The 22,299-nt window shown below is 44.3% G+C and overlaps 1 protein-coding gene across 3 annotated transcripts in view; it reads left to right on the top strand.

Moving 5' to 3' along the window:
* Window positions 1-22,299, top strand: part of AMN (amnion associated transmembrane protein) — an 80,731-nt gene that overhangs the window by 8,360 nt on the left and 50,072 nt on the right. For 2 of the 3 annotated variants that reach the window (XM_033953288.1, XM_033953286.1), the window contains exons 2-3: window positions 3,518-3,636; window positions 3,710-3,754. In XM_033953288.1, coding sequence (XP_033809179.1) covers window positions 3,518-3,636; window positions 3,710-3,754 — 164 coding nt within the window. The remainder of the gene's footprint in view (window positions 1-3,517; window positions 3,637-3,709; window positions 3,755-22,299) is intronic. The other variant, XM_033953287.1, reaches the window with a different exon arrangement.

The following is a 22,299-nucleotide window of genomic DNA, read 5'->3' as shown; positions in this document are numbered from 1 at the left end:
TCATCGTTATTCAATATAATGGAAATAGCAACATAAAAACCCACCTAAGGGTTCACAATATTAAAATGTAATTAACGAAAAAGAAGAAAAGGGTATAAGGAAAAGAAACAAGGGAAATTCCATTACAATGGGTTATTATAAAGCAGTGGTCTCAAACTCAAGCCCTTTGCAGGGCTAAATTTTGGATTTGTAGGTACTTGGAGGGCCGCAGAAAAAAATAGTTAATGTCTTATTAAAGAAATTACAATTTTTCATGAGGTAAAATTCTTTATAGTTTATAAATCTTCTCGCCCTCCCGGAAGGCCTGCATGTTCCCCCTTTCTTTGCAGCGTCCTCCAGCTTCCCTCCTAGCCTCCCAGTCTTCCCCCCTCTTTTACTAAGGTGTGCTAATCGATTATCGCGCACTAATCGAATTAGCAGATGCTAAACGCTAACGCATCCATAGACTAACATGCACGCATTAGCGTTTAGCGTGCGCTAATCGGTTATCGCACCTTAGTAAAAGAGGGCCTTAGTTTCAGCTTATTACGCAGCCTGTAGAGTAGATCGCCGGTGCTGTAGCATTCCTTTCAGGCTGCCATCGGCCTCTGCAACACATTCCCTTTGCCATGGTCCCGCCCCTCCTATGACGTCAGGGGCAGGATCAGAGGGAACGTGCTGCTGAGGACGACGGCAGCCTGCAAGGATCGCTACAACACCAGCAATCCTTTCTGCAGGATGCGGTAATTATCTGAAGGTAAGAGCGGGAGGCCATGGGGAGGACACTGCAAAGAGCGGGCAGCACTAGTACAGACCGTGGGACGCAAAATAATACCTGGCGGGCCGCATGTGGCTCCCGGGCCGTGAGTTTGAGACCACTGTTATAAAGGCAGTATTAGGTAGCCAGCAGCATTGAGGTTACCTTTGCCGTGTTATAATCATGAGTTTCCATCAATAGCAGTCGACCTAGACCAGGAATTCTTAATCCACTTCCGTGAGAACACAGAGCCAGACTGGTTTTCAAGATATCCACGGTGAATATGCCTCTATCAGGAAGGCGAATCCTTCTGGAGACCATCCCCTTGCCCATTGAACTTGCCTGGCCTGTTGTGCTGCGCTGTGCTGGCTCTGCCCAGGATCATCACAGCACTGCAGTTCCTGTCTGGGTACCAGTGGCGTTATAAGGGGCAGTGCCCCCACCCCTTCCATGTCCCACTCCTTCCTTACCCCCCGCTCCTTCCCGCCCTCCCCTATTCCACACTTGTACTCTCCCCCCGTACCTCTTAATCTTTGCCAGTGCGAGTGGCTTCTGCAAGCATGCTCCTCGCACCAGCGTTGGATTTCCCTCTGATGTCACTTCCTAGAAGCGATTCGGAGGGGGACCCAGGCTGGTGAGAGCAACAGGCAGGAGTTGCTCGTACTAGCGAAGATAATATGGAAGGACGGGGTGGGGGGAGGGAGGAGAAATGACACAAGGGTGGCAAGGTATGGTAGGGCAGGGCGGAGAGGTGCCAATGCCCCCACCAACCTGGCACCCCCCACACCTCCGTCCCTGCTGGGCACCCCTTTAAATTTGTCTCCAGCGCTGCACAACTGTCTCTGGTATGCACTTAGGGGCCGTTTCTATAAATGGCACCTACAGTGGCGTAGGAAGGGTGAACAGTGGCCGGGGCAGTGGCGCCCCTCCCCCCTCCTGCATGCGCGCCCCCCTTCCCTTTCCCCCCCATACCTTTTATACTTCTCAGGTGGGAGCAGCATGATGCCCATGTCGATGTCGGCTCCCTTTGACGTCACGGAAGTGGCATCAGAGAGAGCGCTAAAATGGTACGGTGGAAGGGATGCGTGCGGCAAGGAGAGGAGCGAGCGAGTGAGTGGACAGATGGGCGAGCGGGGTGGGGGTAGAGAGAAGGAGGGGTGCCACCATGCCCTTAGGAAGACTGCACCTGGGGCAGACCGCACTCCCCTTGCTACGCCACTGGATGCCCAGGAAAATGGCATCTAGCGCATTTCATTCAAAGTTAGGCAACAAATTTTAACAGGGAGCAAACCTACAAAATAGCCCAGTTACTCACCGTAACAGGTGTTATCCGGGGACAGCAGGCAGATATTCTCACATGTGGGTGGCGTCATCCACGGCGCCTGGTACAGACAGTATAGGTTTGAGAACCACTACTCTAGAAAGTTGCCCCAGATTCTGGGTCCATAATTAGTCCTAGCAGAGCTCTATAGGTGCACCCTAGGCCAGTGACATAGCACTGGCATCTCTCCTCCCTCCTCTAGTTTGTGTGTGGGGGAAGGGAAGGGAGGAAAGACTTGAATGCATTCTCCCCCACCCCCCACCTCTTCTAGTCTAGGAGAGGAGAGGAGAGAAGGAACTCCTCTCCTCTGCTTGCGCCGGCCCCAGTCCTCCCTCTGATGTCACTTCCTGCTTGCAGAACCAGGAATTGATATTAGAGGGCAGGCTCAGCTAGCGCAAGCAGTGGAGAGGAGTTTATACAAGTTTATTAACAATTTGATATCTCACTTAATCGGGCTTCAAGGCGGCGAAGACTAGAAGAGGTAAGGGGGGAGGGGAGACAATATATTTAAAAGATTCCCCCCACACGCATATAGGAGCTCTGAGTGTTGGAAGCAGCGCAGAGTATTCAGTGCGCCAGCCTGCGCTAAAAACCACTATTGCAGTTTTGTAAAAAGGGGGGAGGGGTAAGAGAATTGTTAAGGCACTTTAATGATGTGGGTACATGAAGTGGACGAACATGTCCAAGCATAGCCTAAAAATGAAATTATGCACTGGGACTTAATTGCAGCTAGAATTTGAGTGGCAGGGCACTCTCAATGCCGTGTGCACAACTCTTGTAATGTACCACGAAAATATTTGCTCCGTTTAGTTTGTTAGAGCTTCAAAAAAGTTTGGGAGAGACTGTGCTAGAAGATGCTTTTCCAGAGAACATCTCGGCATTCTACCATTCATAATGCAGGTTGATATTTGTTCTGCGAATACAATGAGATCCAGTGTTTTTGTAACTATTTAATTTGCATGTACAGTGATACCTTGGAATCCGAATTTAATCCGTTCCAGAGCCCCGTTCGAGTTCCAAGACAATTTTTCCCATTGAAAATAATAGAAACTGGATTAATCTGTTCCTGGGTCCCACAAACTAAAATTTTAACAGGAAATAGACTGGATTTTAAGGTAAAATATTAACAAATATTCCAAAGCAGCATTCAGATTCTGGGGCACAAACACACACACATAATGTGCAGGGCGTTCGGATTCCAAAGCAGAGTTCAGATTCCAAGACAAAATTTACTACAAAAAAAACTTTGGATTCCAAGTTGTTTGAGTTCTGGGACGTTTGGATTCCATTATTTATGACTGTGGCTTTGTAAACCGTATAGGTAATATATGGTATATAAAGTATATAAATTTTTAAATAAATAAAATGAGGTTGGACTCTTACAAATGTTCATTAGTCAGCTTTTTTAGAAATTGTCTGTAATTAGCCTGTATTTCACAGATATATCTCCTTCCTTGTAGACGTTGCTGGTGCTGCATATAAGCAATGGGTTCCGAATACCAATTTTGAAAATGCCTCCAACTGGGATAAGAACAGAGTGCCCTGCGTTGGAGGGACAATCGTTTTTGAAAACGACAAGGTATGATATTTGATGCATTAAAAGAAATGGTCTTTCATGAAGTAAACCTACACCACTCTCATCTTTCTTACAGAAGCTGTCTGTCCTTGTCCAGTCCATGCACTCTATAACAGAAATGGTAAGGCAATATTGCATTACGCCACAAGGTATTCCTTTCGTATGTGTTGTGCCTCAAGATTTCAGCCTACAAATATTTTCAAGATCTCAGCCTAAATGCTCATTTTTGTTATTAAAAGCTCCTTTTGTTGTTGATGAGAATACAGCAGCTGCTAAAACATGTTGCTTCAACACAGTCATGGAGTTCCCTGCCAATTTTTTGACAAATAGGCGAAAACCCTCCAAAATGCAGCACATTTCCTGACACAGTTGTCTTCTATCACAAACACCAGATCCTGCTGGGATCTTCTGGCTTATGCACACTGAGGGCCAGATTCTCAAAACTTAAGGTTGCCTTTAACGCGGTTTCTAAACTGGTTCCAGCTGGTTTAGGCTGCATGCATTTTAGTAGCGGATTATTGAGAAAGACATGGGGAAAGCCACTACTTGCCCTGGATCGGTAGCATGCACTGTTGATACTCCTTGGGTTTTGGCCAGGTACTAATGACCTGGATTGGCCACTGTGAGAACGGGCTACTGGGCTTGATAGACCATTGGTCTGACCCAGTAAGGCTATTCTTATGTTCTTAAGTCAGCCAAGTATGACATCACAATCTCAGCTCTGTAATGTTGATCTCATTGGTGTTCCAGAATCTTGCTGTTCTTTGAGATGCTGGAATGTTGATACTTCTTGGGTTTTGGCCAGTTTCTAGGGATGCACCAGGGAGGGGCCTGAGGCTCTGATTGGTTTAGGTTGTTTAAGACCCCTCCTATGGGTGAGGCCTTAGGCTCCTCTCTGGTGCATCCGGGGAGGGGCATAAGGCTCTAATTGGCCCAGACACATAAGGTCCCTACCATAGGAGGGGCCTTAAACAACTTGGACCAATCAGAGCCTCAAGCCCTTCTCTGGGTGCACCAGGGAGAAGCCTAATGCTGCTGAGGGGGTATTGGGGGTATATTGCTTGGCAGGACAAAGTGGGCATCTTTCCTGTTGCCGGGGGCGGTGGGTGTTGCTTGGCGGCAGGAGAGACTGGGTATCTGTCCTGCTGCTGAGGTGTTGGTATGCGTGTTGCTTAGCGGTGGGAGAGAGTGGACATCTCTCCCGCTGCCGGGGGGGGGGGGGGGTTGTTTGGTGGCGGGGGAGTGTGGGCATCTCTCCCACTGGCGGGGGTGGGGGGATATTGCATGGTGCATGTGTCTCCTTTGCTTCTGAACCTTCACTGGCTTCCAGTCCATCTCAGGATTCACTTTAAATGTGCATGCATTACTTTTAAAATTCTATATGGTATCTTCATCCCTCTTGTCCCTTTATTATGGAATGCTCATAGATTCTCCTATGCAAGAGGCACCCAACAATACAAACTCTCCCTTCCTTCAGTAAAAGGAATCAAAGGAGTCAAGAATTTCAGTCAATCCTTGGTTTTCAAAACATCTCAACTATGGAACGAACTTCCTCTTATCTTAAGGGGTCCTGGTCCTTTTCAACTTTTTCACAAATCTTTTAAAAACTATTTTATTTGCTAAACACTTCGGAAATCAGTCACATTAATAGTTTCTGACCGTTCCTTTTTTTGTATTTCATTTAGTTATTGTTAACCGAGTTGAGCTCCATTTTGGTTGAAGACCCGGTATACAAAGCTAAGTTTTAGTTTAGTTTAGAATCTTCGCCAACCTCATTTGCATGAGCGTTTTGTAGAAAATGACTCGCTTTTTTAAAAATCGCTGCTATAACGGTTGCGACAGTGGCCCGTTGGTTTTTAATGTGATTTTTGAGAATCTAGGCCTGAGCTTTCAGTGAGCATTCCAAGATTACACGGCACTTCCATGAAACAAACAGCAACCAGTGTTAACATAACATAAACCTTTTGGTTCAAGGCAGTTTACAGGAAAAATGGCCAAGGTGAATCAACGAGGGCATCTCTCCCAATGCAGGGAGGGTGTTGTGTGGCAGGGAGAGAATGAGCATCTCTTTCACTGCTCTGTGTGTGTGTGCGTGTGTGTGTGTGGGGGGGGGGGTCACAAACGGTTTTTCTAGCAGTCTCCGACACTGCCATGCCAGGGTTTAAAACAGTGCTGTCACTGTACCGGCATCCCTGGACCAGTCGCTGATTTTTATCACCAAAAACCAACGCCGCTGTTAGAAAAAGGCTCAGCGATTTTTAAGAATCCACTGGAGTGCTCATTTTAAGAGCCCATGTGCATGGCAGTGTTGGAGACTGCAAGAAACAGCTAAAAACAGAGATAAGCCATTTTGATAATCTGCCGCTAAAATGCATGCAGGCTAAACCATCAGAAAACAGTTTAGCGATGGCGTTAAAGTTTTGAGAATCTTTGTCTTTGTCATATATGTACTTACCAGCTTTTTAACTTCTTGTTCTTACCTCCTTGGTTCTCCAGTTCTTATATGTATCTGTTCTTCCCCCAGTTTTCTATTGGCTTTATTTCAACCACTGTCTAGTCTACCATTGATCCCCCAGCTTATCTCTGCCTCTCACTCCCTTACCAACCTAAGCTCCTTCCCCGACACTTGTCCCCTCTTAGCACCCTTATTCAGGATCCTGTTTGCCCCCTTTACCTTCCCAAGTTCCACTCTTTCTCATCTCCCTTCAAAGAAGTGCAGAGCGATGCATTTGGGGGGTAGAAATCTGAGGGAACCATATGTCATGGGAGCTGAGAGGCTGATAAGCACAGACGGAGAGCGAGACCTTAGGGTGATTGTGTCTGAGGATCTAAAGGCATCTAAACAGTGTGATAAGGCGGTGGCTGTAGCCAGAAGGATGCTAGGCTGTATAGAAAGAGGAGTAACCAACCAGCAGAAGAAGGGAGGTGTTGATGCCCCTGTATAAGTCGTTGGTGAGGCTGCACTTGGAGTATTGTGTTCAGTTTTGGAGGCCGTATCTGGTAAAGGATATAAAAAGACTTGAAGCGGTCCAGAGGAAAGCAACGAAAATGGTAAGGGATGTGAACCAAAAGAAGTATGAGAAGAGACTGGAAGACCTAAATATGTATACTCTGGAGGAGAGAAGGGACAGGGGAGATATGATACAGACATTTAAATACTTGAAAGGTATTAATATAGAACCAAATCTTTTCCAGAGAAGAGAAAATGATAAAACTAGAAGGCATAATTTGAGGTTGTGGGGAGGAAGACTTAGGATCAATGTTTTTATCCCATATGTGGTGATTCGGGTAGGATGGGCTGGGGAGGGCATCAATGGGAACTCCACTAAGTTGGAAAATGAGGATGTTACTGGCCAGACTTTATGGTAGATATCCTGCAAACAACCGGATAGTTGGATTGGCTGGAGTGAGCTTAGATGACAACTTCAGCATTTGGAACCTAGGACATAACCAGGTGGACTGTAGTCTATGACCCAGAAATATCAAAGAAGAGACAAGTTAACTTAATCATGTATTACTAATGGGGAGACTGGATGGACCATTCAGGCCTTTATCTGCTGTCATTTACTATGTTACTTGGCAGAAACCCAAAGAATAGCAGCATTCCAGAGCTGAGATTGTGATGTCATAATGCCTCATTCCACCAATGCCTAAGAGCCAACCTCAGCAGTGATGTCACAATGGCTACTTCAGCATTTGGAACCTAGGACAATACCAGGTGGACTTTAGTCTATGACCCAAAAATATCAAAGAAGAAACAAGTTAACTTAATCATGTATTACTAATGGGGAGACTGGATGGGCTATTCAGGTCTTTATCTGCCGTCATTTATTTTGTTACTATGTTGTCTTCATTTGTACCTTACCCTCTTCAAAATCCGTACTCTTTTTCCCCTTTTCCAGTCATCCTTTGCCCTGCCACTTCTCCCATACTTCCTTTTCCTCTTCTCCATCATTTGTCCACCTACCTCCTTCTCCAGTATTTTTACCCTTTCTCTTCTCTACCTTAACCCTAGTATCCATCCCAATGCCTCTCCATCTTCACCTTCCACTGCATATGATCTTGTTTCTTCCCATCCCCTTACAGTGTCCTTCAATCACCCACAACCCTTATATCCTACTGCCCCTTCTCTGATGCCTTCTCTGATGCCCCTTTTCTGATGCCTTGCATTAGATCCTTCTCTCAACCTCACTCTGATAGCTCTGAGCCTCCCTTTTCCCTGCCCAAGACCTACAATTAGCACCTTCTTGCCTCTGGCCCCAGCATCAGATCATTTGTCACCCCTACAACCTTCCAGCATTAGCCTCTTTCGTTATCCCCAGCCACCTTCTTCTAGGCCCTAAATCATGGCCATTTCCAAGCCCCAGCTCCCACTTGTCCCCCTTCGTCAGCCCTCAGGTCTAGCCCCAGCCCCCTTCTAGCACTTGCCTGCCTCAAGTTCCAAATCCCTTCTTCCATATGCCCCCTTAGCCTCCAGCTCCAGACCCCACCCCATTTTTAGTCTCCAGTTCTAGCTCCAGCCACCTGTTCCCTTTTCATTTCCCTGTTCCAGCCCCAGACCTCTTTTCTCATCTACTCTCCCCCCTTTTCAGCCCCAGACCTCTTCTCTCACCTGCCCTGAATTTAAAAACCATATACCTGAAATTGTGTCAGTGATGCCAACACGCTGCCTTGGGCCATCCTTCAACTTCATCCTGCCTTCACAGAAACAGGAAATTGCATCAGAGGAGGCAAGGTATAGCTGAGGAAGGCCTGAGGCGGCATGTTTGCATCACTGTCACTGTTGCAACTCAGGGTAAATGGATTGCCGGACGAGGAGGCAGTAAAGTGGAGAGAGAGACAATAGGCTAGTGTAATAGCATGATGTGGTGGCATTTAGTGCCCCCTCAGAGAACAATGCCCCCCCTTGGCCACACTTACCATTCTTACAGGATTGTCCCGCCCTGCATGACACACTTTCTCAAGGAAGCTGTTCAGTGATATGGTGTGCTGGAAGTGTGGAGTTCAGCAGGTGGTAGAGGAAGACAATATTGTTGTTGGGTTGGGGTTTTTGGTTTTTTTTTAATAATCATGTTTATTAAATTAAAAATAAAAATTACAATCCAACAATATAGCACTGAATCCAAGCTCTCATACAAACAAAAGAAATCACAAAGAGAATATCACAAAAGTCAACAATTGGAAGAACTTACCATCCCCCTTTCCAACCCAGGAATGTGAGAGAAAAAGAGTACAGAATACAGAAGTCAGGGGCAACCAAGTAAGACACGGCTACGGGCATGTGGAGTCATGGTATCCATAAAGGGCTGCCAAATAGTAAGCAACACTCGGCCCTGTTTAGTATCCCAATCAGATACATGGTTTCCATAGTCAGGAGGTGTAGCATACGCGAGCGCCAGTGGCCATAAGTAGGAGCTAGGGGTCCTATTCAATGAAAAAGTAGAACTTTCAGGCCTGAGAGAATCGCCCGGCGAAGAAAACCCTTGAGGCCTCTAGGTATAGGACGTTGAAGGTCAAAAAGCCAAAACAAACTATAGAATATTGGGGGGGTTTTAATAGTAAAAATGTAGTTCATTTGAAGTAGTTCTTTTTGTCAATTAAGAAGAGAAAAATCCAGAAGTATCTACGGTATATTACATTACATTAGGGATTTCTGTTCCGCCATTACCTTGCAGTTCAAGACGGATTACAAAAGAATTATCAAGGAAGTATTACCAAGAACTTACAAAAAAAGAAAAAAAAAAAAAAAAAAAGAGTTTGGTCGTTTTCAAAGAGAGTAAGAAATGAGTATGGTTATTTGTTTGGGGTAGTTGGCTTTAGAGAGAAGTGGTGTTTGAAACTTGCGATGTTATTTCTTTTTTCAGGGCTTTTTGAAGAGTATGGATTTCAAGACTGTTCCTCATTAGCTATACAGATTAATATATTTTTTGTCTATATAATTTACATTTAATACACAGAGAAACTTGCCTGCCCATCACTACGATTTTTTATTGACTGTTCAGTTGCCAGTTCTGTACCAGTTGCGTTTGGGTGGCATCAAAGGAAGACAAGACTTGCATGTTGTATACAAACACATTTACCAGAGGAAACATAAGATAAGATTCCAGAGGGTGATTTTTAGCCTACTGCGGCCCCAGACTGTAACAGCAGAACAAGCACTCGGTCTGCTGAACGTCTCTCAGACAAAAACATGGTTGCCAGGGCAACTAGACATACCAACCTCAAGATCCATGGCACACGGATTTTTCCTCTTTAACAATATTTTGAGGAGTTTTTGTTATATTGTTTCTTTACGAACAACTCAAAGAATCTACCTAAAACCTCCAGAACAAAATTCGGTTCATAGACAACACCGCAAAAGACAAAGGCGCGCGCTGACAACTGAGCGCAAGACGGAGGCGCGTGCTGAAGAAAATTACAGTTTTTAGGGGCTCCGACGGGGGGTTTTGTTGGGGAGCCCCCCCAGTTTACTTAATAGAGATCGCGCCGGCGTTGTGGGGGGTTTGGGGGGTTGTAACCCCCCACATTTTACTGTAAACTTAACTTTTTCCCTAAAAACAGGGAAAAAGTGAAGTTTTCATTAAAATGTGGGGGGTTACAGCCCCCACAACGCCCCCACAATGCGGCGCGATCTCTATTATGTAAAGTGGGGGGGGGGTTCCCCCCCCACACACCCCCGTCGGAGCCCTAAAAACAGTAATTTTCTGCGGCGCGCACCTTTGTCCCGGCGCGCTTTTGACCTGACACCCAAAATTCTCAGGAAAAAGCCAAACAATATATCAATAATGTGAAAATTCAAAAAGTGGAGGGAAAAATATCAGTAAGAATGGCAACTAACATGTCCTAAAAGTTCAAAATACTATGCAACCCATAAACATCTAGGGTCATAAAAATCGCCTCCATTTTTCACCGTGTGTCCTGGTAGTGCCCACTCTTTCATTTTAAACTACAATATATAAGGACTATCAATCCCTATACATATAGGCCCAATTCATTTTAACATATGCATGGTGCCACCAGCCAGAGGTTTGATTAGAAAAATGTGAACCATTCAAAACAACACAGTGTGTCTAAGCACTTTGAAAATAAGCCCTGGTCCATTTAATTTTCTCTGCCTTAAAATATGATAGAATCACTCCACTGTTCATTGATTTTGCAGTGTTCCCGCTAAGGTGCGCTGGCGTGCGCTGGCGCACAAAATATTAGGTCGCAGCGCACAAGTTTCTCGTCACAGCGCAGGACCGGCAAGATTGACTCATTTGAACTTCTGCAAGATCAGCATCGGAAGCGTGCGCTGGGCCGGAGAGATCTTGGGGAGCCTCCGACAGTGGCTTTCTCCCCTCTCTGCAGCTCTCCTTTACTTCCCAGCGCAGTGATTCACGAAGGCAGCCTCGGGGCTTTTGCTGAGTCGCGGCTGCCTCTGATGATGCAACTTCCTCTTTCCTCAGAGGTGGCGCGACACAACAAAGGACCCGAGGCTGCCTTCGTGAATCGCTGCGCTGGGAAGTAAGAAGAGCTGCTGGGAGGGGAGAAAACCACTATCAGTCTGGGAAGCTGCTGGGCAGGGGAAAAAAGGGACAGCTGCTACTGGAAAGGGAGAAGGAGAGATGCTTCTGGGAGGGGAGGAGGGAAAGGAATCTGGGAAGCTGCTGGGCCAGGAAAAAAAAGGGACAGCTGCTACTGGAGAGGGAGAAGGAGAAGGAGAGATGCATCTGGGAGGGGAGGAGGGAAAGGAATCTGGGAAGCTGCTGGGCCAGGAAAAAAAAGGACAGCTGCTACTGGAGAGGGAGAAGAAGGAGAGATGCTTCTGGGAGGGGAGGAGGGAAAGGAATCTGGGAAGCTGCTGGGCAAGGAAAAAAAGGGACAGCTGCTACTGGAGAGGGAGACGGAGAGATGCTGCTGGGAGGGGAGGAAGGGAAGAGAGTTACTGCTGGACAGGAGGCTGGGAGAAAGAAAGAGAGGGGGCAGGCAGGGAAACAGAAGGAAAGAAGAGAAACAGAAAAAAAGAAAGAAAGGTCAGGGAGAGAGGAAGAAAAAGTTGGGGGAGGGAATGAGGTGTGGAGGAGAGAAAGCATACAGGCTGATAGAAGGGAAGAAAGATTGGATGCACAGTCAGAAGAAGAAAGTGCAACCAGAAATCACCAGACAAGGTAGGAAAAATGATTTTATTTTAAATTTAGCAAAGTGGAGGCAGTATTACCACAGTTTTCAAAGGAATTTGCCCAAATAACTTAATAGTTAACTGGGTAAATTCCCAGAGATGAAAACTTCCCTTCACTTACTATGCACAGTTCTGAATTTATATCTGCTGTCTATATTTTACAATATGGTCCCCTTTTACTAAACCGCAATAGTGGTTTTTAGCGCAGGGAGCCTATGAGCGTCAAGAGCAGTGCTGGGCATTCAGCGCAGCTCCCTGCGCTAAAAACTGCTATTGTGGTTTAATAAAAAGGATGGAGGGTATATTTGTCTATTTTTGTATGCTATAAAAACCAAATACAGAGAGAGACTGAGAGCTGTTGACGAAGAGCTACGTGTGTGTCTTTCTTCCATTCCAGCCAGAATATCAGCTTTGTGTTCAGCCAAACAGGCCCAGGTTTCGCACTGAATAAAGTATTTTATAATTTTTATAATTTTTATTTCATAAAAAAGTAATTATAAAATACTTTCTTTGTGTTTATTTGATTCCTATTCAAGAGAATTACTTTATATATAGTCAATATAGGCAGAGAGTTAAATTTTTTAACATTTTCTAATGGTGGTGTGCCTCGTGATTTTTTTCATGAAACAAGTGTGCCTTTGCCCAAAAAAGGTTGAAAAACACTGGTCTAGAAATTGAAAGCATCAAACGTATTGTCTTCTGGACTGTTTTTAATTTACAGTTTACACATATGGATGTAACAGACATAACTACATTTGTTGTAAAACATTTATTAAGATATCATTTCATCCCTACAATTTCTGTGTTCTTAAAAATATTATTTAACGTTATTTAATTTAGCGTGTAGGCCTAAAATTCCTTTGAATACCTCGTCCTCATGTATCAGCAACTTTGACAACATATTTATTTGGCTCATAACTTGCTGGCGCCCGATATTTTTAGCTCACAGTGAAAAAAGTTTGCTCACAACACCCGCCCGCTTAGAGGGAACACTGATTGGCTGCCAATTGAAGCTTGTTTGGGTTTTTTTTTGCCATGACGCTGGTTTGCTCAACAACACATAGTAAGCTGCGAATTAGATGTTTTAAACACCATTATTGATTTGGTCATTAGGAAGACATGTTTTTAGTCTGCTTTCTACTAGAATGAAAATCTTTCTTTTTTTTTTAAATAATTCTTTATTCATTTTGAAACTTAAAATTGCGCATACATGAATACATTACAGAATATATATAAAAAATAGCACTTACAACTTTCAATAAAATATATAAATAATATTTTCACTTCCCCTCCTCTTATTTTGAAATAATCAAGAAAACAATCCCAATATAATATCTCCCTCCCTGGACAGCATCAAGGAAAGCAAACCAAATGTTGGGTATCATTAAGAAGGGTATCACGGCCAGGACAAAGGAAGTCATCTTGCCACTGTATCGTGCAATGGTGCACCCGCATCTGGAATACTGTGTCCAGTACTGGTCGCCGTACCTCAAGAAGGACATGGCGGTACTTGAGGGAGTCCAGAGAAGAGCAACTAAACTGGTAAAGGGTATGGAAAACTTCTCATAGGCTGACAGGTTGAAAAAGCTGGGGCTATTCTCCCTGGAAAAGCGGAGACTTAGAGGAGACATGATAGAAACCTTCAAAATCCTGAAGGGCATAGAAAAGATAGACAGGGACAGATTCTTCACATTGTGGGGAACCACAAGTACAAGGGGGCACTCGGAGAAATTAAAAGGGGGCAGGTTTAGAACAAACGCTAGGAAGTTCTTTTTCACCCAGAGGGTGGTGGACACATGGAACGCGCTTCCAGAGGCCGTGATAGGCCAGAGCACGTTACAGGGCTTCAAAGAAGGTTTGGATAGGTTCCTAGAGGATAAGGGGATTGAGGGGTACAGATAGGAGTTGAGGTAGGTTATAGGAACAGTCAGGCACCATTGCACAGGTGATGGGCCTGGAGGGCCGCCGTGGGAGCGGACCGCTGGGTGGGATGGATCTCTGGTCTGACCCAGCGGAGGCAAATTCTTATGTTCTTAAGAAGTATCAATAAAGAATGAAAATCTGATCCCTGACGTAGGCACTAGCCCAGGGATGGGCAACTCCGGTCCTCGAGGGCTGGAATCCAGTCGGGTTTTCAGGATTTCCTCAATGAATATGCATGCGATCTATTTGCATGCACTTTTATTGGGGAAATCCTGAAAACCCGACTGGATTCCGGCCCTTGAGGACCGGAGTTGCCCACCCCTGCACCAGACAAAACATGAGACGTGTGGGTCACAATGAAATTTGCTTCCTCTGAACATGAACTCTGGCTTGTTGTCGTCTCTGTGGCTAGCTTCACTGTTTTAAGCTATTTTAAAGTTTGCACAGCTCTTTTATATATTGGGCTGACACCAGCATATCTAAATGAGTTGATTCAAATGCATTCTAGTGAGCGATGTCTTCAAAATTGTCTATGCCATTACGTTTTCTGAATCCCAAAGGGTTGAAGGACAAGACTATCTTATCTTTGCATTATGTTTAACAAATTCTGGCCATCAGGACTGCTTTTCCTATTCAAATCAGGAGAATAATGTAGCTATCTTATATTTAGGAAGCTATTAAATACATGCTTAAGGATCGTTTGGCTCTATTTGTAAAGTAAAGGCCCCCTCTCTCACTTCCCCCCTCTTTTGTCCCCCAGTTCCAGCCCAGACTGTCTCATCTGTCCCTCCTTTTCAGCCCCAGACCTCTCTCACCTGCCCTGAATTTAAAAACCATATACCTGAAATTGTGTCAGTGATGCCAACACGCTGCCTTGGGCCATCCCTCAACTTCATCCTGCCTTCACAGAAACAGGAAATTGCATCAGAGGAGGCAAGGTATAGCTGAGGAAGGCCCGAGACCGAATATCTCTGCGGGAGTTCAGACCCGAATTTCAGCCTGCCTGTCCGACATTGCCGCTTGGATGTCTCGCCGCCATCTCAAACTGAACTCCTTATCTTTCCCCCAAAACCCACCTCCCCCCTCTCGCCGTTTTCTATCTCTGTGGATAACGCTATCCTCCTCCCTGTCTCGTTGGCTCGCAACCTCGGGGTGATCTTAAACTCCTCTCTCTCCTTTTCTGCTCAGATCCAACAGACCGCCAATTCCTGTCGTTTCCTCCTCTATAACATTACCAAAACCCGTCCTCTTCTCTCTGAACACGCGACCAAAACCCTTGTTCACGCTCTCGCCACCTCGCGCTTAGATTACTGCAACGTACTTCTCTCGGGCCTCCCGCGTGCCTGTCTTTCGTTTCTTCAATCCGTTCAAAATGCTGCTGCGCGACTCATATTTCGTGAGAGCCGCTATTCTCACATTACCCCTCTCCTCAAGTTGCTTCATTGGCTCCCTGTTCATTTACGAATACAGTTTAAATTCCTCTTGCTGACTTACAAGTGCATTCGCTCTGAAGCCCCCCCCCCCAATATCTCTCCTCGCTTATCTCCCCTGTGATCGCCGCTCATTGGGCAAGCCGCTCTTATCTGTACCCTTCTCTTCCACTGCCAACTCCAGACTCCCTCCCTTCTTTCATGCGGTACCGTATGTCTGAAACAGGTTGCCTGAATCAATACATCATGCTCCGTCCCTGGCAATCTTCAAATCCAAGCTGAAGGCCCACTTTTTTTTGAAACTGCTTTCAACTCTTAAACTGCCCCTCACTTATACTCAGATACTTATACCTGCTATAATCTCCCCAACCCTGAAATGTTGTGTCTAAATTAGATTATAAGCTCTTTTGAGCAGAGACTGTCTATTGTATGTTAAAATGTTCAGCGCTGCATACACCTTTCAGCGCTATAGAAATAATAAAAATAGTAGTTGTAGTACTGTCACTGTTGCAACTCAGGACAAGAGGATCGCCGGAGGAGGAGTGGAGTAAGTGGAGTAGAGTGGAGAGATGCTAGCCTCACAATAACTGGGGAAGGGAAGAGAGACAATAGGCTGGTGTAACAGCATGATGTGGTGGCATTTGGTGCCCCCTCAGAGGTCAATGACCCCCCTGCCACACTTACCATGCTTTCAAGATTGTCCCGGCCCTGCATGACCCACTTTCTCAAGGAAGCTGTTCAGTGATATGGTGTGCTGGAAGGCAGGCTGAGAAGCAGAAGGAAAGGATCAATCTCTTGTTGCTCTGCAGATGCTAGAGCTGGGAGTGACAGCAAGGTGCTAATACTGGCGGATGGAGGGGGCAGGAGCCTGATTCTGAGCCGGGTCTGGTGCTGAGCTGAAACGAGTTGGGTGTGAGGGGGCTGGAGGCTGATGCCAAAGCTGAGGAGAAAAGGGGGTTGATGCTGGCAGATGGAGGGGGAGAAAAGGTTTGACACGTGTAGATGCTTAGGATGGGGGTTTATTTGAGAGTTTGCTATACCACTTTTAGGGGCCCTTTTACTAAAGTTTAGCGTGCACTTACAGGTATTAGCATGTACGAAGTGCCTTGTGGCCCATAGAACACGCAGTACCTATCATGCCCTAAGCTTTAGTAAAAGGGCCCCTTAATCTCAAGTACAACAATGCAGTTTGCAATCTAATAAAAAAATAAACATATTAAATAACTCTTAAATATGTGGAGGGGTCATTTTTAAAAAGGATGTCTAAGTCCAGCTTGGACGTTTCCCGCAATGTCCAAGATCAGAAGCACAGAAACATCTATTTTTGAAAGCTGATCCGCTAGATGTCCAAAAGGACATATATTTTTTCTAATTGCCTAATTGGACGTCTTGGCCAACAGGACTTCCAACCCTTAAGACACCTAACTTTATATCTCATTTCTAACCTCAAAAATGTACATGTTCAAAACATCTACATCCAGGCCATTTGGATGTGGGAGTGGTTGTAGTGATGGACTGGCCACATAGACATGCTAACAGAGCAGTGAGACACCTTAGAAAGCAATGCTGTGAACTTCACACAAAGAGTGCCAGAAGTCTATCTTACCATAACCCCCTTATAATTTATGGTGAGCCCGCCAAAACCTACTAGACCCATCTGTCTACCACCCCAATAGCCCTTATGGCTACAGGTGGCACCTGGACAATCACCTTTGATGACCTAAGCAAAGCAGTGGACACGCTCCGTCCTTTAAACACTACTTCAGCAAAGCGTTTGACAGCGTCCCACACTGCAGGCTGCTGAACAAGATGAAATCGATGGGATTAGGAGAGACTCTAACTGCATGGGTTAAAAGATTGGCTTAGTGGCAGACTTCAGAGGGTGGTGGTTAATGGTACCCTCTCTAAAATGTCGGAGGTGACTAGCGGAGTGCCACAGGGTTCAGTCCTGGGCCCACTCCTCTTCAACATATTCATTGGGGATCTGGCTTCAAGGCAAAGTAACCTTATTCGCTGATGACGCCAAATTATGCAATATAGTAAACGGCTATAATCTACAGGATGCCATGGAGCAAGACCTGCGTACTTTAGAAAATTGGTCCTCGATCTGGCAGCTGGGCTTCAACGCCAAGAAATGTAAGGTCATGCATTTCGGTAACGGAAATCCTTGCAGAACTTACACCCTGAATGGAGAAACTTTAACCAGGACTACGGCAGAACGAGACTTAGGAGTAATCATCAGTGCTGACATGAAAGCAGCCACTCAAGTGGAGAAGGCTTCATCTAAAGCACGGCAGATGATAGGTTGTATCAAGAGAAGCTTCGTCAACAGGAAGCCTGAAGTCATGATGCCATTGTACAAAGCCATGGTGAGACCTCATCTGGAATACTGTGTGCAATTCTGGAGGCCACATTACCGTAAGGATGTGCTCAGAATTGAATTGGTTCAGTGGATGGCCACCAGGATGGTCTCGGGGCTAAAGGGTCTCCAGTACGAAGAAAGACTGAGCAAATTGCAGCTCTACACTCTCGAAGAGCGTAGGGAGAGGGGAGACACGATTGAGACATTTAAATACATCACAGGACGGGTCGAGGTGGAAGATGATGTCTTTCTTCTCAAGGGACCCTCGACCACAAGAGGACATCCGCTCAAACTCAGGGGAGGGAAGTTTCGTGGAGACGCCAGGAAGTACTTCTTCACGGAGAGAGTGATTGAGCATTGGAACAAGTTTCCAGTGCAGGTGGTCGAGGCACGCAGCATCCCAGACTTCAAGAACAAATGGGATACCTATGTTGGATCCCTACGAGGGTCATGCCAAGGGATAGGGTCACTAGGGTATGGACTTGAATGAGCGGGTCAGTAGAGTGACAGTATAATTACAATTATACTTTAGGGGGTCAGTAGACTTAAGAGGGTGGGTAAATGGTGTGGGCAGACTTGATGGGCTGTAGCCCTTATCTGCCGTCATCTTTCTATGTTTCTATGTTTCTACTCTTGATCCATGTCCCTCCACTCTGCTCCTATCAGTTAGAGATAAATTCTTATAATCTATACTCTGATCAACAAATCCCTAACATCCAGGATAGTACCTGCAACCTTCTTCAGACCCTGACCAACCACGTAACTACAGACCTATCTCAAACCTACCTTTCATATCCAAAATCCAGGAGAAAATACTCTGATCCAAGTACAAGAATTCACAAGCAAACAATCTGCCCTCTCCAAGTACCAATCGGGCTTCAGGAAATTCCACAACACCGAAACAGGCTTACTAGATATAATTGATGCACTTAGATAAAGGTGATGATGCCCTCTAAGTCCTACTAGACCTAAAGTTCCCATTGACCATCCTCTCTCCTGAACAGATTAGCTGAAATTGGAATCAACAACCTGGCCCTTCAATGGTTCTCCTCCTTCCTAAATCAAAGATCCCAACAAATACACTATCGAAATCTGTACCATTCAACTATGGCATTCCTCAAGGAGCCCTACTCTTCCCATTGCTATTCAATCTATATATCTGACCTGTCCTTGATATAGCCAAGAACTATATCCAAATCCACTCCTTTGGTAACAACATCCAATTACTGTATATCTTCTATTAGAAAAAAGCGACACCCAAATCATAAAACTCCTCAACTCCCTAACAGAAATAAAAATAAATGGGATGACCATAAACAAACCAGACACATCATTAAAAAAATAAAAAAAATTATGGTATATTTAGGAAGTTGAGTGGGCTGAGAACTTTTCAGCACACCCTCATATTTGTCTGTTGTTTATGATCAGCTTGTTCTTGCTGTGCCCTACCTCGAGTGAATTTCTTTCAAAAGCCAGTAGATGAAAACATCATATGTAAAAAAATGTATATAAAGCATGATACTTACAAATGGATTCTACACTTAGAAACCAACCAAACTTAAATGAATAAACCAGTTTATGATTGTGGTTTTCATTTAAGTTTGGTTGGTTTATAAGTGTAGAATCCATTTTTAACTATCATGCTTTATATATGATTTATTTATTTATTTTTTTTACTTATGATGTTTAAGTTATAAAAATATCAATACATTTTATGTGTAATGTATGCGTCGATAGCCCTGATGCAGGTGGGGCATGCCAAATGGATTGTCAAGAGATACTGTATGTTTTTACAACTACAAAATATTCTTGAGTCCTTTGTTCATCTCCTTGACTTCACCACTTCCTTGTGGTTTTGTTGTGGTATTGTTTTCAACGATTGCCACATATATAACTGCCTATATGCGGTTGGTATGATGGCACATTGCCGGCTGCTCTGTTTGTGATGCCAGTGTTTAACGATGAAGACGTGCAACCTGCATGGGAGTGGCAGGTGCAACTCTGGCTGCCTTGTTGGACCATACAGGTCTTTATGTTCCATCATTACATCTAGACCAGTGGTCTCAAACTCAAACCCTTTGCAAGGTCACATTCTGGATTTGTAGATACTTGGAGGGCCTCAGAAAAAAATAGTTAATGTCTTATTAAAGAAATGACAATTTTGCATGAGGTAAAATTCTTTATAGTTTATAAATATTGGCTCATAGTCAAATGCGCGCAAGACAAGTGAGCGGAAGACATCTAAGCTCAAAGACAAGTGAGCGCAAGATAACTGCGCCAAGACATAAGTGCGTGGACAAATGGAAGCAGACAAATGAGTGCAAAGACAAGTGAGCACGTGGACAAATGGAAGCAGACAAATGAGCGCAAAGACAGGTGAGCGCAAGATAACTGCGCCAAAACATAAGCACGTGGACAAATGGGAGCAGACAAATGAGCGCAAAGACTTGTGCTCAGAACAGCCCGCCTTCATTTCACTAGCCTCTGTGTGATTCATTACGTATGCTCCTTTTTTACGTGCTCGGAACAGCCCGCTCTCCCTTCGCTAACATCTTTGCGATTGGTTACGTTTGCTCCTTTTATACTTGCTCAGAACAGTCCATCTTCCTTTCGCTGCCTGACTGTGTCCGTTATAGGTCTGGTTTAGAACTTGCTCTATAACAGGTATTTATCTTGCATGGATTTCACTCGCCTTTGGTGAGAGCAAAACTACATCCAAATTCGGATTTCACTCACCTTTACATTAGCATTTGACTATGAACTGACATCTATTTGCATATTCATTGGGGAAATACTGAAAACCTGACTAGATTAAGCACAAATAAATGATTACAGGTGCTAAGCTTAGAATAGTGTAAATAACAGAACTTACTGAATGTTACACACCTCTAGTAGGAGGCATGGTTACATTAGCATTTGATTATGAACTGAAACTAGATTGCCGCCCTCAAGCAGTGACTTTGAGATCCCTGTACTATAAGATCCTGCACGCTATTATCTGGTGACGGGACAATAGCGCGTGGCTGGCACTCAAATGTCATGCTTGTGCTTTTTACTAGAAATCATTTGCGCTCACTTGTCTTGGCGCTCACTTGTCCGCGCGCTTATGTCTGGGTGCAGTTATCTTATGCTCACTTGTCTTGCGCTTACATGTCTTGCACTCACTTATCTTGTGCTCACTTGTCCTCGCGCATATGTCTTGCGCGCATTTGACTTGCCACCATAAATCTTTCCTTTTGGCCAAGTCTTAATAATACTATTGTAATTGATAGCCAAAGAGACATATGATCAAGAAACTGTTTTATTTTACTTTTGTGATTATGATAAACATACCGAGGGCCTCAAAATAGTACCTGGCGGGCCGTGAGTTTGAGACCACTGATCTAGACCAATTCTCTACAATAAATATATTCTCCTAGTCTTGTTTGTCTTGAATAGGTTGTAAACTCTTTTAATCATCTCTCCTATGTGCATCAGTATAATGCTGCTTGTGCCTTCTAGCACTTTCAAAATGGTAAGTTGTAGCCATAGGTAACCAGTTCAGGGAGCTATAGCTCTACAGAAAGGACCCACAGCGGTCAGTACTGGACATTTCTGCCAGTTTTCTATGGAGTTATTTTTTTCAGGGCTTATTGTCTAACATTGAGTCACTGTTTAATATATCAAATACAGTAAAACCTTGGATTGCAAGTAACTTGGTTTGCAAGTGTTTTGCAAGACAAGCAAAACATTTTCTTAAATTTTAACTTGATATACAAGCAAAGTCTTGCAATACAAATACATACAGTATACACGTGTTGCATCATCACAACTGAGCCAATGGTTCTCTCTCTGACGCCGCAGGAGTGTAGTGACTGTTCTAAATGAGCGAGGTCTTGCAATATAAGTACGTATAGTATTTTGTATTAAAGTTTATGGTTTGTGGAACAAATCGTCTGAGTTTCCATTATTTCTTATGGGGCAATTCGCTTTGATATACGAGTGTTTTGGAATACAAGCATGGTTTCAGAACAAATTATGCTCGTAAACCAAGGTTTTACTGTGTAGGTATTCATTTCAAAACATGTATATACCATTTTCTCTGGTTAATAGCTTGTCCAAGATGGTTTGCCAAACTCTATAAACCTTTTATGTTTACTAAGATGTTTCATTGCATTGTGCCCACTTTGTGAGCATTATACCTGTTCTATGTATGTTCTACCTTGCTGCCTATAAAGACTTTTCACTTTTATTGTGCTGACATTGTGGAATTCATATCTCTGTTATATGAATGGTCTATTGCAGTGTTTCTCAACTCGGTCCTGGAGTTCCCCTTTGCCAGTCAGGTTTTCAAGATATCCACATTGCATTTGCATCAACTTGATTTGCCTACACTGCCTCCATTACGAACCAGGCCATCAACCCCCCTTGTAACATCATCATATACCAGAACTTGTAAAATGTTAACCCTAACCCTACACACAAACTGTTGGTACTATTATTAATGATGACATTATCAGATGCACACTGTTATTCTCTTCAATTCGTTGTATGTACAGCTCTATTCATTGTATCTACAGCTATTATTTATTGTATTTACAGTTTCTATTTAATGTAAACCGCCTAGAAGTCGCAAGATTGCTGGCGGTATATAAGAATAAAGTTATTATTATTATTATTATTATGTGCAAATTTCTTTCATGCATATTCATTGTGGATATCTTGAAAACCTGACTGGCAAGGGGGAACTCCAGGACCGAGTTGAGAAACACTGGTCTATTGTGCTTCTAATTATGATGTATCATTTATAT

Source organism: Geotrypetes seraphini, chromosome 7, assembly GCF_902459505.1.
Source record: "Geotrypetes seraphini chromosome 7, aGeoSer1.1, whole genome shotgun sequence".
Taxonomy (NCBI): domain Eukaryota; kingdom Metazoa; phylum Chordata; class Amphibia; order Gymnophiona; family Dermophiidae; genus Geotrypetes; species Geotrypetes seraphini.
This window is presented reverse-complemented; position numbering and strand designations above follow the sequence as displayed.